The sequence below is a fragment of the Centropristis striata genome, chromosome 4 (genome assembly GCF_030273125.1).
Source record: "Centropristis striata isolate RG_2023a ecotype Rhode Island chromosome 4, C.striata_1.0, whole genome shotgun sequence".
NCBI classification, from domain to species: Eukaryota; Metazoa; Chordata; class Actinopteri; order Perciformes; family Serranidae; genus Centropristis; species Centropristis striata.
This window is the reverse complement of record NC_081520.1, coordinates 12729157-12743647: the sequence shown is the minus strand read 5'-3', so window position 1 is coordinate 12743647 and position 14491 is coordinate 12729157. Positions and strand designations below refer to the sequence as shown.

The window sequence follows — 14491 nt, the reverse complement described above, 5'->3', positions numbered from 1 at the left end:
CATTCCACAAATCAATACCAGTATTGTCTGTGCAAATCCACCAGGCTGGAGCACAGGATGAGATATTAAATCATAGTGAAACGTAAAAGATTGGCTATAGCCATGTCAGACCTGCCCTGGTCTTCATGTAAATCCCCCTCTAATGAGACATCTTGACAGCCTTCAGCCACCTGTGCCATCCCTGAAGAATAAAATTCCTTGGAAAAGCATGTGTGTGTATGGGTGTCTGTATGTGTGAGTCTTTTTTTGTGTATGTGCACTTGTGCGTAAATATTTATGAGCTACTGTTCAAATATATTCAGATGTACAGTACTGCTGTGTATTCCAGTATTGTTGCTTCTAAGGATTAAATACTCTTCTGCTGCATGAACTGCAGAATGGTGCATTTGACTGCTGACCTGCTCATTTTGTGCCTCGTCTTTCAGCTCCCAGTGCCCCTCCTCAGCAGGTAACAGTTCTGACTGTGGGAAACCAGAACAGCACTTCCATTAGCATCTCCTGGGACCCCCCACCACCAGACCACCAGAACGGCATCATCCAAGAATACAAGGTCTGTGTCAGCGAGTCAGCGTGGATTCTCATTTAACTTATGCAAAGCCAAGTGGAATCAACTGTCCCTCTCTTTTTTTAATCCCCTTTCTGCTTTAGATCTGGTGTCTCGGAAATGAGACGCGCTTCCATGTAAATAAGACAGTGGACGCAGCCATACGCTCAGTGGTGGTGGGCGGGCTGCAGGTGGGAGTGGTGTACCGGGTGGAGGTGGCGGCCAGCACAAGTGCAGGAGTTGGAGTCAAGAGTGAACCTCAGTCTATTATAATCGGTAAGATTGATTGATAAAAAGCATTTACAACTCTTGAGTTTTCCTTATGTCAACATCAGTGGCCACAAAGAAGATTGTATTTCAGTCTTAGTGGATGATTTTAGCAAGAGTGTGAATGTTTTCATTAAACTCTAGGAGTTCCCAAATGGATAATATTGTTAAAGTACTACTATTTTGACGTGTTGCCTGACCACATATGATTTATGTGGAGCTGAGGCAGATTGTGCCTGATTTGACCCATAACTGATGGCTTGGCCTGTAGCATGTTCTTATTTCCCCAGTGTCACTCACATAATCCATCTCCGAGAGCTGAGCCTCAAGCTTGCAGTTATAATATCTTGTGTGTTTGTGGATGTGCGAATGGGTGTGTGTTCATGTGGTTACACAGAAATATAAAAGATGAAGAGAATTTGTGCAGCTTTGCACATAGTCACATATGATATGTGCGTTTTATGAGGGTGTGTTCCTGTCAGTGTGTGGGAACATGTTTGTGCTCTGAGTCTAACCGTGCTCCAAGAAATGGTGTCAAGCTGACTAGTCAGGGTGAGCTGCGATTGGAGATCAATACGGACCGGGATCCTTTCCTCTTATTACACATGGTGTGTTTTACCGGCAATAGAGTGAATTAGGAGCTGAGCTAAGCAAACAACCTTCTCACCTGGGGGTTTGTTATAAGCTTTTAGGCTTTGTCTTTTTCAGTCTGTACATTATATTTCGCTGCACATCCTTTATATCCGTGTCCTCCTCCTTTGGTCAATATCTCAGCTGAAATGCATCAGACCTACCTCCTTTGAACTTAATCTAGGCCTAACCCTTCCTTCATGTAGCTATATGTGATATATCTGCTCAGTGGAAAAGTGGAACACTTTCAGCCCCTTCAGTGCAGCAGGGGCGATTGTGATAAATTTAACCTTGAAGCAGCAAAACATGCAAAACAGTATTGTTATGTCTTGTTTTTCTGTACTAGCTATCCACCCAGCTTCACATTAATGTTGTCTGTTTATCCCCGTGCCCTCAGGTAAGGAATTCCGGGATGTGATTATACATGGAAACCGGAACAACAGCATCACAGAACAGATCACTGATGTGGTGAAACAGCCTGCCTTTATCGCTGGTATCGGAGGGGCCTGCTGGGTCATCCTCATGGGCTTCAGCATCTGGCTGTACTGGAGGAGAAAGAAGAGGAAGGGCCTGAGCAACTACGCAGGTTAGACTGATCATAGTCTCATAGTCACCTATGCACATTTACATGACATTCTGCTCTCATGCATTAGCGAACACTGAAAAATGTAACATTCATTTATTCCTCTCTGTCAAAACAAGACTATTTTAATACTATCCTATCTTATTCCAGTCTCAATAAGTACAGTTTGGATGAAAGATTGTAGAGGTTGCTAGCACTGAGGCTGAGATTGCTACGGTGTTAAAGCTCAACAGGGAGACAGATGTCAGCGTGAATCATTTCCAGAGGGCCACAGTTTTTGGCAAATCCTCCCACGGTGTTGGTTAATAGCCCAGGGTGGTCGAGCTGAGTGGGCAGACTGGACTCTCTGCTGGTCACTGAGTCTGGAGTTTGTCCAGCTCTCCTCCCACACACTGACCCTGACATCTTAGTGAATGACCCCCAGTCAATACTAGCAACCACCAAGTCCACATACACTGCCAAGGGTGCAAGATTTAATTAGAGAGCAGAAAATGGTAATGAACTGACACATTAGTGTTGCAGTCAGTGCAACACAATATTCCTACATTAGTTCTTGTATATTTAGAAGCAAAAATTCAAGATCTATTCAGCCATTTTTCTTATTATTTTTAAGCATGAGTATGTACATAGACAGCTGCTATTAGCTGGTCAAATTGGTTTGCTCTTCATTTCTGTTTGTTACATTTTTGTGTTTGTGTGTTTTCTTTTGTTTGTGCCACTGTCTCTGCACCTCTGTGGCCTCTGAGCTGGCTGCTTTCCTGGCTGTCGCTCTGCACACTGGGTGACCATGTGGTCTCACAATCTCTGACCCTCAGCACCTCTCGGCTTTACCCCGTCCCCAGTGTGCAGATATCCCTAAAGCACCGCTTATCTCTGCAGGCTTTTAACACACAACTTCTCTGTCTTCTTGTTTTGCAGTTCAGTCCTTCACCTTCACCCCTGCAGGTACTGTTCATTTGTCCCGTCTCCTCACCCCACCTCAACGCAGACTCATCTCCTGCCCGCTTATAGTATATATGCTTGGATTGTCAGACTGATGGTCATGGCTAATACAAATCCAATGCTTCATAAGCATGAAGTTTATCAAACCAGAGAAGAAAATTTAGAAATCTTGATTTCTTATTGGCCATGATCAGAGCCCTGCAAACTCAAGCCTTTATTCCTGCCAAACGTACAGCCTTATTGTGTTTGTGTCTGTGGCTACCGTTATTGATTGAAAGTTTCATCCTGTCTTGTGTATCTTTTTTTTTCTTGTGGTGAAGGGTGAGACCGCCCATTTTCCTCTTCTTCCAATAATCTTTTTCATCTTTGTTTTCTTTTTAAGACCTGGATCGTGTTGCAATTAAATATCTGTTCTCCATAGGTGTCAATTAGGCAGCTGGGTGGTGTCTTTAATTTTTTTCCCCTTTTCCTCCTGTTTAATTTTTCTGTTCCTTACTTGTGACAACCCCCCCCCCCCCCCCCCCGGCCCCCAATGTGACTTTCTATAATTAGCTACCTTATCTAAATTATCAAGAGCCATTTTGGTGGATGTAACAGTTATAATGTCTTTCAAATTAAGCCTGAGTGGTACCAACACTGTATAAATCTTGCACCTATCTGTGGATAGAGTGGACAGCCTATCAAACACACTGGGCAGATTAATATGAATTATGCCTAAAGGTCTTTGTACTGTATGGTGGCTGTGTACCTGATAGCACAGGTGCAGTGAGTCAGGGGTCAGCACATTGCCCTGCCCTCTGTTTCATTTCTTTACTGACAACCTTAACTATTTTTTTTGTAAAGTATATTTGTAGCTACGTGGTCCCTGTGGAGCCTACAGCCCAAAACCCAATTTAGTCTGGCCTTTCCTCAGCAGCTGTAACAACAGATTATGGAACGCATTAATATGTTGGTGAAAGTTGTCTCATATTAAATTGGAGACACACCTCAGAGAAGCCACAGACGAGGCAGGTTATTTCACTAAAAGAGTTTTGAGTGGCAAGCACAAAACAAGGTCAAATACAGCAGAGATTATAGAGTTAGACTGAGGTGATATTTAGAACACAAGCCAGAGTGTGCCTGAAGAGTCTTACAGTGCTGCTCTTCTCTGTATTGACAATTAGTTGATGTATCGAGAGTGTCCTGTCTCAGCCTCGTAAAGCTGTCAGTGCAGGAGAGGTAAATCACTACACTGTTGAAGCGCACGTCCAGCAGGAAGGAGATTTGATGGAATTTTTATACGCTGATTATGTCCACCCCCCCTTAATGCTTATTAAAGGGGATTAATCTGTATTCATATTGGAGAAAGTGCTTATCTGGAAGACGGAGGCGAGAAGCACAGCTATGTTGCCGTGTCACTCTGGCTAACATAAAAGTATTCCACAGCAGCCCAGAAATGTGCCTGAGAACAGATAGGGACTTCAGAGGCCTTCCCGCTGCACAGCCTCCCCTCGCCTCCACCTCCTTCTCCTGTCAGTCCTCTCTCAAACGACAGAGAATTCTCTAATGCAAGTTTGTTCGTGGTGGAACAAAGAGAAATGGCTTTAGCTATGACTGTATAAGGCATGCCAACTCTGTCTTGAGCTATATTTTACTCAGGCAGACATGCAATGTTGGTTTTATCGAGGTAAAACCTTTGTAAGTATTTTAATTCCACTTGCTGCTATTCAGCTCCTTAATTCAGGATATCAACTATAAACATACATACTAGACAAGTTTTAAATTCTCTTGTTTAAAATCCTAAAATTCTGTTCATGAGAGAAATTGGATTAAGTAAGCTTAGGTAATGTTGATGATGCATTAAAAAGTCCTGTTAGCAGCCTCTGTAATCCATTGTGGTAGTTTCCTCTCCCTGTCATCTGTTTTACTACGTCACCCACAGAAAAGCCCCCTCTCTCACCCATGCTTGGGCTTGTTGTGGAATCAACCTGAATGAAACAGAAAAGAGAGGAGGAATGTTCAGCCTCCTTCTCTCTTTTATCTCCATCTGTGGAACAAATGAGCCAAATTACTAACAGCTCTCCTCTCTGTCGAGTAAACCAGCTCTCTTTTTCCCCACCTCTCTTCCCCCCCCTTGTCGGTATGAGGTGATTTCCAAAACTCTTGCTGCTTTTCTGTGTTTTCTTGTGATCCATTGAAGTTCTTACATGCTTAGAACTCTCGATGCTGCTTTGTCATCATGGTCGTTGAACAGAGATGAAATGGATCCTTCACAGCCGTCTCTCACTTTGAGCCATGGAGTTTTACTAGCCGCTGACAAAGAGCGGCCCTTGTTATCTATAGATCACTGTAATAGAACAGGCCACATGCATGGCTTCTGGGGAGCCCTGCTAGCCGAAGGATCAGTAACTCAGCCTCCACCCTTGGAGATAGAAAACTCAACGTGATTAATGAGCCCTCTGCCTTTTCTAATCATTTTTTGGCTGAGATTTAATCACAAATCTGATAATAACTCAGCAGCAAAATAAGAAAGATGAAATGAGTTTTTCCTCTCATCAGGCATCTTGTCCTTGAGGAGCACATGACGTCTCCACTTATGCAAAGCAAAGCAAAGCAATATGCAATTCTCATCATTGCACTTTTTTTAATTTTCATGAAAGGCATTGCACGCAGAGGGATCCCTTAGTGGATCCATCAACTATCTAGCGGTGTAAGAAAAGAACAGATGAATATGTAGCTGTTGAAGCACAAGGACAAACCGGACAACACTGAAAAGACAATGTATCTTATCATGATCATGAAAAAAAAACAATCCTGGTTGATTGCTCTGTATTATACTAGAAAAACTTAATATTTGGCTTTGTCTTTTTTTCTCTCTTTTCTGATTTTAGTGACATTCCAGAGAGTCGATGGTGGTCTGATGAGCAATGGAAGGTGAGTGTCACACTTGATAAACAAAACAGCGGCAATCAGTATTTAAGTGAAACATCGCATCCAAATAAATAAAACGCCCTTCCATCATTATTATTTCATTCTTTCTCTCCTACGCTTTACATGTCTTAACACAACCTTTCCTTCACGGTCATGCATTATGTCTACAGCAAGCCGCTTTTGATTTTAACACTGATAAATGACTGATAGATTGATAGATAACCAATACTTGTTTGTGTGCCTGCCATGCAAACCGGCGCGCAAATATACATTTCTACCACATCTCCGTTCATGCATCGATAGATGAACTCATAAATCTCCTCAACAGAATTAACAGAAACAATTTAAGCAGAGAGTGCTTTTATTTTGTCATTTATCTTCCGCTGCTGGCTACAGGCAACCCAGAAGCCCTCTGGAGTGATAAATTTGCCTGTCACCTTGCGTGGGCGGCTGGGATCTGAGCACATGTAATAATGTAAAAATAATTACCCAGGGGAGAGGTGTGTGGAGGTACCCCACTTGCACCCCCATACAGCCTGCTCTATTTCAGTGTGTGTTAGTGAGAGAGAGAGGGGCTACAGAGAATAGGGCACATCTCAATGACACCAGTTACTGAGCCTTTGTGGGTATTCAAGAGAGTCCCTTGAGAATCCCGGGCTTCTGTCTATCTACTGCTTATCACACCTGACTAGGTAAAGCCTCCAGATCTCAAACACTCAGCGGGAGATTGCCAACTAAAGCTGACCCCGTGTGTCTCTGGGCTTTTGGGAATGTGTCTCTTCTGCAGTCTAGTTGCAGTATTTTTATATTTATGCTTCTTTTTTTCCCTTACTGTGTGAATATGACTGCATGCCACAATGGACAATTTTGCCTATATTGTTCTGTGAGCTGCCGGCATGCTCTCAATGAATTAGCCACGCCACTTGCCATGCTTTTTCTCATCTACTTTCTGCTGTAGTGTTTTTCCTTCAATTTTCCACATAAGTGGTTCTGATTCTCACTCCAGCGAATGGGATTTGAAATGTCTGTATTTCTGGTGCTCTATATTTGTCATATCTTTAGTCAGTAGCAGCGACTGCCACAATTTTCACAACACTGGAATAGGATGCAGCCTGGAACGCGAGCCTCTGATCCGTTAGTCACTCTAGTGCCATCAAATCCCAGATGTTGCAACTTTCCCATCTGCCCTGAGAGTGAGAATGTGAAGCAGAGTACCAGAGGAAAATGTGTTCATTTGTTACATGAGATGTTTATTGCATTAATTAGACAATAGCAAATGAAGCTGCGTCTGTTTCCAGTTTCTCATTGGCTCCTGCCAAATTGCCCTGACTGAACAATTACATTTAATCGATCACAAAATAAATGATTCATGGAAGATGAATAGGCTGCAGATTGGTAGACCTGGACGATTTGACTTTGGCTGCTCAATTGAAATTGATAAAAGCCAATAAGGGCTCATTCCTTATCCCCCTGCCAATAGGGAGATGGTAATTAGGAGGTAGTAATAACTTCCTATCTCGGCACTGATCAATATTTTAGTAAAGCAGATTCACTCCTATAGGCAGGGAGAGTGGGCTGAGCATTGCAGTGAACAGGCTTCACTAACACTGTTGCTATGGAGATTCCTTTACATCCCAGGATCTGAATGCTAAATGACAGCATGTTCCCTGAGAGTTAATCTAGAAAGTAATCTGTGTTTCCCATTGCTCTAAGTGTTAGCTAATGTCTAGACTTTTAATCCAAATTCCATTCACTACTCTGTGAGACCATAAACAGCTGATTTATGAAGTTGCTTTGGAATTAATATCTCTCACTTGGCTTATTTATGGGAAGCTCAGTGTCAGGCTTCGAAGGCACTATTTATGGCTTCCTACCCATCACAAGTAACTGGAATGTCTTTCAGGAAGAGGAAACGCTCCAAATCAAATTTTGTCTGCCAAGGTTGCCATCCATCCTAGATTGGGCAGGGATTAAAAGTTAGGTGTTGACTTTTCATTAGATGTATGACCCGGTGTCCACCCCCCACTCACTCCCCATAACCCAACCTACACACACACATACACACACACACAGACATATATATTTATATAACAAATATCTCCAGCAGAAATCTGTCTTATTGTAATTATCCTTAGCAGGAATACTACTGTGTGATAAATACAAGGACGATGCAGCCATTTCCACTGTCAGCTCCTTGTCTTTTTAAATGGTCTTCCTTTAGTGGGGTGGGGGTGGGGTGGGGCGGGGTGAACTTGCTGGAGCACACAGGACAAGTGAGACAATAACAAGACAAAGGCATGGTCTTTTACTTTAGATTGTGTGCATTTGTGTTGCAGTTTTGCTGGAGTCAACAAAAGAGAACAATGTCTTCTTCTTTTTCAGACACTTGGATTTTTTTAGTGAGAAGGATGCTAAGCGCTCAAGAGACAGGGGATAGAAAGAGGAGGTGGTGGTATATGAGGGGGAAATAAAAGAAAATAGGGTGAGGGAAAGATGGTATGGCAAGAGAGAATGATGGCGGTGGGGGAACATGGCAGCCAGAAACAGAGGTAGAAGGACGGGGAGAGATGTATTACCCTATAAAAGTGCATGTGTCTGATGCACAACCATCAATTTGAATGACTTGTCTCCCCCGAGGGCCTGTTTTGGCATTCAGGAACCACAGCAAGGGCTCTTAGCTTGCCAGGGCTGCAGTTCATCTGGACTCCCCCCTCTGTGGAACAGCTCTTCTCATTAGAACCTGTGGCTGAGGGAGAGACTGACTGCAGCACGCCCATTACCTGCCCTTGTCCTCAGGGCTTGACTCTCTCCCAGTCCCTCAGAGCCTACACGTCACCCCACTGGAGCTGAGACAAAAAGCCCCATCAGGCAGCCAGGCTGCTAACTACGGTGCTCCGCAGCTTCTCAGAGCGCACATGTGTATCTGCAGTCTGCTACATACAGCACTGCCGGGCACTGACAGCGGGGTGTGCTGTGTATCTGAGAAGGATATGTCATCCGCTTCATCACATGCGGTGCTTGTCGGACCATTGCGGGGTGTGATTTCTCAGGGAAAAGTGAATAAAAGATGCAGCAAAATACTATGATATTTTTGTTGAGGGTGTTTTGTCTGAAAGAATGTGTTTTTTTGCTTCATTTCTAAATCAGTAATTATATATCCTTAATTTTTTCTTGCATTTAAATCAATTTCAGTGCAAAGTCAAAGGAAAAAAGTGGGTTATGATTTATCAATGAAGTGACACGTAAACAGAGGCATTTAACTCATCCTCTCATTCTCATTTAACTCCATCTGTGTTATCCATGGTAACGAGCCTCAGACGTGATTGTACAGTAAAGTGGCCCTAATGGCCTCCCAGCAGTCACCCATGACAGGTTAAAGTCTTAATGGCTGCTTTTTATGGTTTTCACCCCCTCAGGAGGGACACAACACCTGTTAAATGGAGCTGCCCTCTCTCATATGCAGGCATCCCACAAGTGGGTCGGGGGCATCATGGTGGGGCTAGGGCCAAGCTTTGACGTCTCATCAAATAAGATTTAGACTGTCTGGACATCACCACAAGGGGTTGATGGGAAAACACAGCAGAATGTGCAAGATATTAATGAATAAGGAAACGTTTACATGTGGGTGTCAGCGTGCACTGCTGCACATGTGTGCAGAGAGCAAATGCATGCATTAGTGTCCCCACAGTGTGCTTTTGCATTAATAACTCAACCAATGTGACAAAGACACAGCAGGAGAAACAGAGAGATAAAGGGCTGTGTTTGCCTGAAGGAATTCCAACTTTGTGGGATGCGAAATGTATCCGTACAGTATTTCACCCTATCTCAGAAGTGTTTCATTAGCTTCAGAGGCTTATAGCAAGCTTATCTCGCGCAAACACACATTATTGTGCAGTGACTAACATTTAAACATATGTTTAATTTTTTTTTGTCTTCACATTGTCTCGCTGCTGATTGCTGTCATGTTTTTTATTGTTTGTTTCACAATCCAGTAACATAATGCAGAAATAAACCATGCATAATAAGTAATTATTGATGTTTTTGTACTAAAAACTCTGATATTAATGTCATTTCACAGCCTATGTTTAATCTAGTTTTTCATCCTGTGTTTCTGCCTAGTCGGCCAGGCCTGCTGAATGCAAGTGACCCAGGCTACCCCTGGTTAGCGGACTCTTGGCCAGCCACCAGCCTGCCTGTCAACAGCAGCTCCGGGGGACCCAATGACCTGAGTAACTTTGGCCGAGGAGGTGAGTGCCTTGGTGCTGCCCCGGGTGCTTTAATAAAGAGACCATAAGAGATGAAACATGATAAGCTGCCTTCATCTCTGTTGTTTATCATGTACATATATGCATGCAAGATGTATACATATATGCATATTGCATGAGGGTATATATTTATTTATCTATCACATCAGAGGACAGCTAGAGCATTAACAGCAGGGCCTCCACTGCCACCAGGCTGAGTAATGGCAAATAGTCCAGCCTGGTGTCATAGCCCATACCTCAGAGCAAGAGAATGTGAGAGGAGAGATGGGCAGAGGAGGCAGAGGAGCAGGGGGTGGGTGTGTGTTTGAAAGGATGGTCTTGAGCAGCCAGTCGTGAAGGACAGAGCAGCTTGACTGGCGCAGATGCGGACACTTCCGCCATGGCTCTACATCATCTCCCCTTCACTGGGCATGCAAACCATGCGCCATGGAAAGAGTCTGCTTGCTGTTTCCCTAGCTTTCTCTCTCTCCCTCCTTCCTTCCCTCCCTCCCTCCCTTCCTTCCTCTGTCATCACACACACATGCAAAGCAGCAGCTTTATCCCTCATGTCCATGAACAGAGAGGGGAGGGGAGTGAGATATCCACACATGTGGAGATGTAAACGGGACACCTAACTGGGATGAGTTTTTTAATGGGATGAGACTGTTAAGTGCTGTGTCCTAAGATGTGAGCTGACCTGAAAGCACACTCCAAGACCACATGCACTTGAATCCCAGGTCACTCAAAGCCTAATGTACAGAGGAAGCTATAAAAAAACAGACAAGTCTTTATTTAAATACTCCAGGGATACAGCTGAGCTTGCTTTAGAGGACAGCTAGCCTATAAATTCCCCACCTTTTTTTCCAGATCTCCCCACTGGGCAAGGGGATAAGACAGGCACCATGCTCTCTGATGGAGCCATCTACAGCAGCATCGACTTCACCACCAAAGCCAACTACAACAGCCCTGGCCAAACATCCCAGGCCACTCCCTATGCCACCACCCAGATTCTCCACTCCAGCAGCATCCACGAGCTGGCTGTGGACCTGCCCGAGGCCCAGTGGAAGGCCTCACTCCAGGCCAAGCAGGAGATGGCCAACCTGGGGTACTCCCTGCCCGACAAGAACTCCTGCAACAACAGTAAGCTACACTGAGCATTAGTGTGCGAACAGTGATTTCTTGAGGCGTTTTTGCCCTCTTGTGTGAGGTTCAGAAAGTGTTTATAGAAAAGCATTCCCCAAAGATTATTCTTATCATGGGACATCAAAACAAAGTGAATTACCCAGATCACAAGCTGCACATTTACAGTTGTAACAAGACGGCCATTTGGATTTTCAGCTTTTCCACCAAAGCCTCTGAAGCCTTCCTACAGTAAACCCACTGTGGCTAGAGGGAGGTTGTCTTAAAAAGAGTCATTTTCCCCAACAGACATCATCTTGGTTACTCTCCAAGGTTGAATAAACATCTCATGAAGGAGTAGTGCAGTTAAGTCATCCATCCATTTTCTTGCTGGGTTTTCATGATAGTACCACTCCTCCTTCAGTTTCAGAGTAATTGCCAATCCATTTTAGCCTGACTAATGTTTAAGAAAATAATCCAAATTAATTACCGTGGATTTGATGCAGGATTTTTTAAAGCCGAGTGGGGTTTCATACTTTAGGTGTAATGAGTATTCCTCGGCTGTATTCTAATGCATATTTATGATCTCATTTTCCAACAGTCTAAAACAGATTAATTATAGGTTTTACATAGTCCCTTTAATGCAATGAATCTTTTAAAACTACTTTTATAATCCTCCCTGTCATTATTTTAAGAAGTATGATCACATGTGATTATGTATGATTATATCTTTCTGAAGAGGGGCAAATATTGAATTAAAATCTCTATTATTTACTTATTTATCCAATTGAAAATTGAATTAAAGATTAGTGCTATGTTATTCAAGTCAATAGTAAATCAAATCTGTCCAGTCTGTTGCGTACAAATCAGAGTGAATAAAAGGTTGAATATGTGCACCTTGTTGAATGTATGAATCCTGAATATGTCCTGCTTGCTTAATGCCCTAACTGCATGTTTGCATGTGCTTGTGCTAACTGCCAATCACCTGATCCCACTGTGATTTTTGCCCTTTAACCCCCACTGTAGCCCTCCTTTTCATTCCTGACTACCGATTGGCCGAAGGATTGTCTAATAGAATCCCACACAACCAATCACAAGATTTCAGCACCACCAGCTCTCACAACAGCTCAGAGCGAAGCGGCAGTCTCTCAGGTTGGTTTACGCAGTGGAGAATTTTATAAATCAAACTGGGACGCTCTCTGGGGCTCTGCCGCTTGACTTAATGATTGACTGATGTCTTAATTGCTATATTGATCTATTATTTGCATGTACTAACCTGACATCTAAGAAAAAATATATATATTAGCATAGTCCCTCTCCCTCACCAGAGATGCTTTGCTCACTCAGCTTCCACTGCTTTACATGTGAATGCTTAATGCTGGATGGATAAATGCTTTTTTCAAGTATTACTGTATATAGCCATGTGTTGATATGAGATAGGAGTCAACAGATTATTGGAGTATAAAGAAAAAGGACATTTAAATCAGAGAGAAAGAATAGTACTATGATCTCCTGGCAGAATATCGCTGCAAGTGCTAATGCTGGGTTTCTGCCATCAGTGCCGGTCCTTGTAAAGGCTTTGTCTCTCACTGTGTGAGTAGCAGACGGGAATAGGGGCAGAGGGAGTCTTTCAGACAGAGTGGACTATACACACACACACACACACACACACACACACACACCATTAGAGATGCTTGGCTGGGTAAAGTGGCAAAAATACCTCCCTTTTTCCCTCTTCCACTAATGGTGGCTGACTACACTAAAACCCATGTTCAGAGAATTACAATGTCATTTATAGGACACCAAGGCAGCCCTCTGCCTGCCTCCCCTACACTCTGCTCTTTTATCTAGTTACAAGCCACTGCCTTAACTGGTCTGTAATTCAATGCTCTAGCACACAGTGGGCTGAAGAGAAGGATGTGAAGTGGCCATGCCTTACAGGCAGATTCTTGCCATAGGTTACTGAGGGCTCTGACTGGGCTTGGCTCGTGCTCTGTTATAATTTCATGAGATTAAGATAAACATTATTAACAAGAAAGTTCCCAGCACAGCATAAAATGTCAGAGAATATGCTTTGAAAGAATAAGCTTATTACTTTCTTGAGAATTGAATAAGTAGATTGAAACCACTCTCGCTTCTGTATGCCAGTTGGCAGTTAGCAGCTAGCCTCTTAGCTTAGCATAGCATAACGCCCGGGAGCAGGGGACACAGCTAGCCTGGCTCTGTCCATCTGTAATGATACTCATCAAACTCAAATCAGCATATTCACCAAAATGTTGAACTATATCTCAATCTCTCATATCTATATTTTCTAGTTGAAAGGAGATAATATAATATGTTGCTTTAATAACAATTTTCTCAAAATTTTAAAGCCAATAAAGCCTTTTGAATATGGGAATAATATGAATGCCTATAGTATGTGTATGTCAGGAGGGAGACAGATGGATATCATATGATTTACAGTATCAAATGTTTTTTTTAATTTAAAAGTCCATATCAAAGTATAATTCAGGCAGTTATTCATGGCGTTAAACGTTTAATTTTAAAAAATAAACTAGAGACCATCTTGCTATGAGATCACACCAGTTGCCCAAATGCACACCTGCCTCCCTACTTCAGAAGCCTTTGCTCTGACCACATCAATCTTTAAACTCAGCTTTTATTTTCATCTCAACTACTGGTACACACCTCAGTAGTTTGGTGTTTGCATCTTGCACTGTTTTACACTACTGTCATGACAACATATAACACAAAACATATAAACACCTGGCAAAGTACTCAAAACCGCTTGTTATAGTAGTTCCTGCTGCGGTAGGTGTCTCCAGGACTAATTTTACCACAATGACTCACACGCACACACAAACAGCCTTACAAGGAGGAGATATTACCAGCCACATGCTGTCACAGCTGGTAATATGTGCGTATCTGTATTAATTAAGCTATAAAAAGAAATTAATTAACATAAGACATGTTATTTATTATTAGACCTGTTGCTATATTGAACAGGAGACAAGCACTAAAATGAGTTTCTGACTTCTCGGTACTACATCTTACAACAGTGATGGAAATTTGAATCAGCAAGGTTTAATTTAAGCAAAGTAAACCCAGTATTTGAAGGGGGGAAAAGTTGAAGTTACAGTTCCTTGCTCCCCCTCTGAGGAGATGGAAGGAATAATGAATGTCAGGTCTGAAGGAGGCGAGCAGGATGAAAAGGAACAGAAATAGAGCAGCTTTCATGGCAGCATGATCTCC

General features: G+C 42.9%; 1 protein-coding gene across 1 annotated transcript in view; it reads left to right on the top strand.

Annotated features, from left to right (window-relative positions):
- The window catches only part of robo2 (roundabout, axon guidance receptor, homolog 2 (Drosophila)), a 322763-nt gene that overhangs the window by 289619 nt on the left and 18653 nt on the right, over window positions 1–14491 (top strand). The window contains exons 18-25 of the mRNA XM_059332190.1: window positions 426–550; window positions 649–820; window positions 1839–2027; window positions 2943–2969; window positions 5837–5879; window positions 9996–10123; window positions 10988–11260; window positions 12266–12391. Coding sequence (XP_059188173.1) covers window positions 426–550; window positions 649–820; window positions 1839–2027; window positions 2943–2969; window positions 5837–5879; window positions 9996–10123; window positions 10988–11260; window positions 12266–12391 — 1083 coding nt within the window. The remainder of the gene's footprint in view (window positions 1–425; window positions 551–648; window positions 821–1838; window positions 2028–2942; window positions 2970–5836; window positions 5880–9995; window positions 10124–10987; window positions 11261–12265; window positions 12392–14491) is intronic.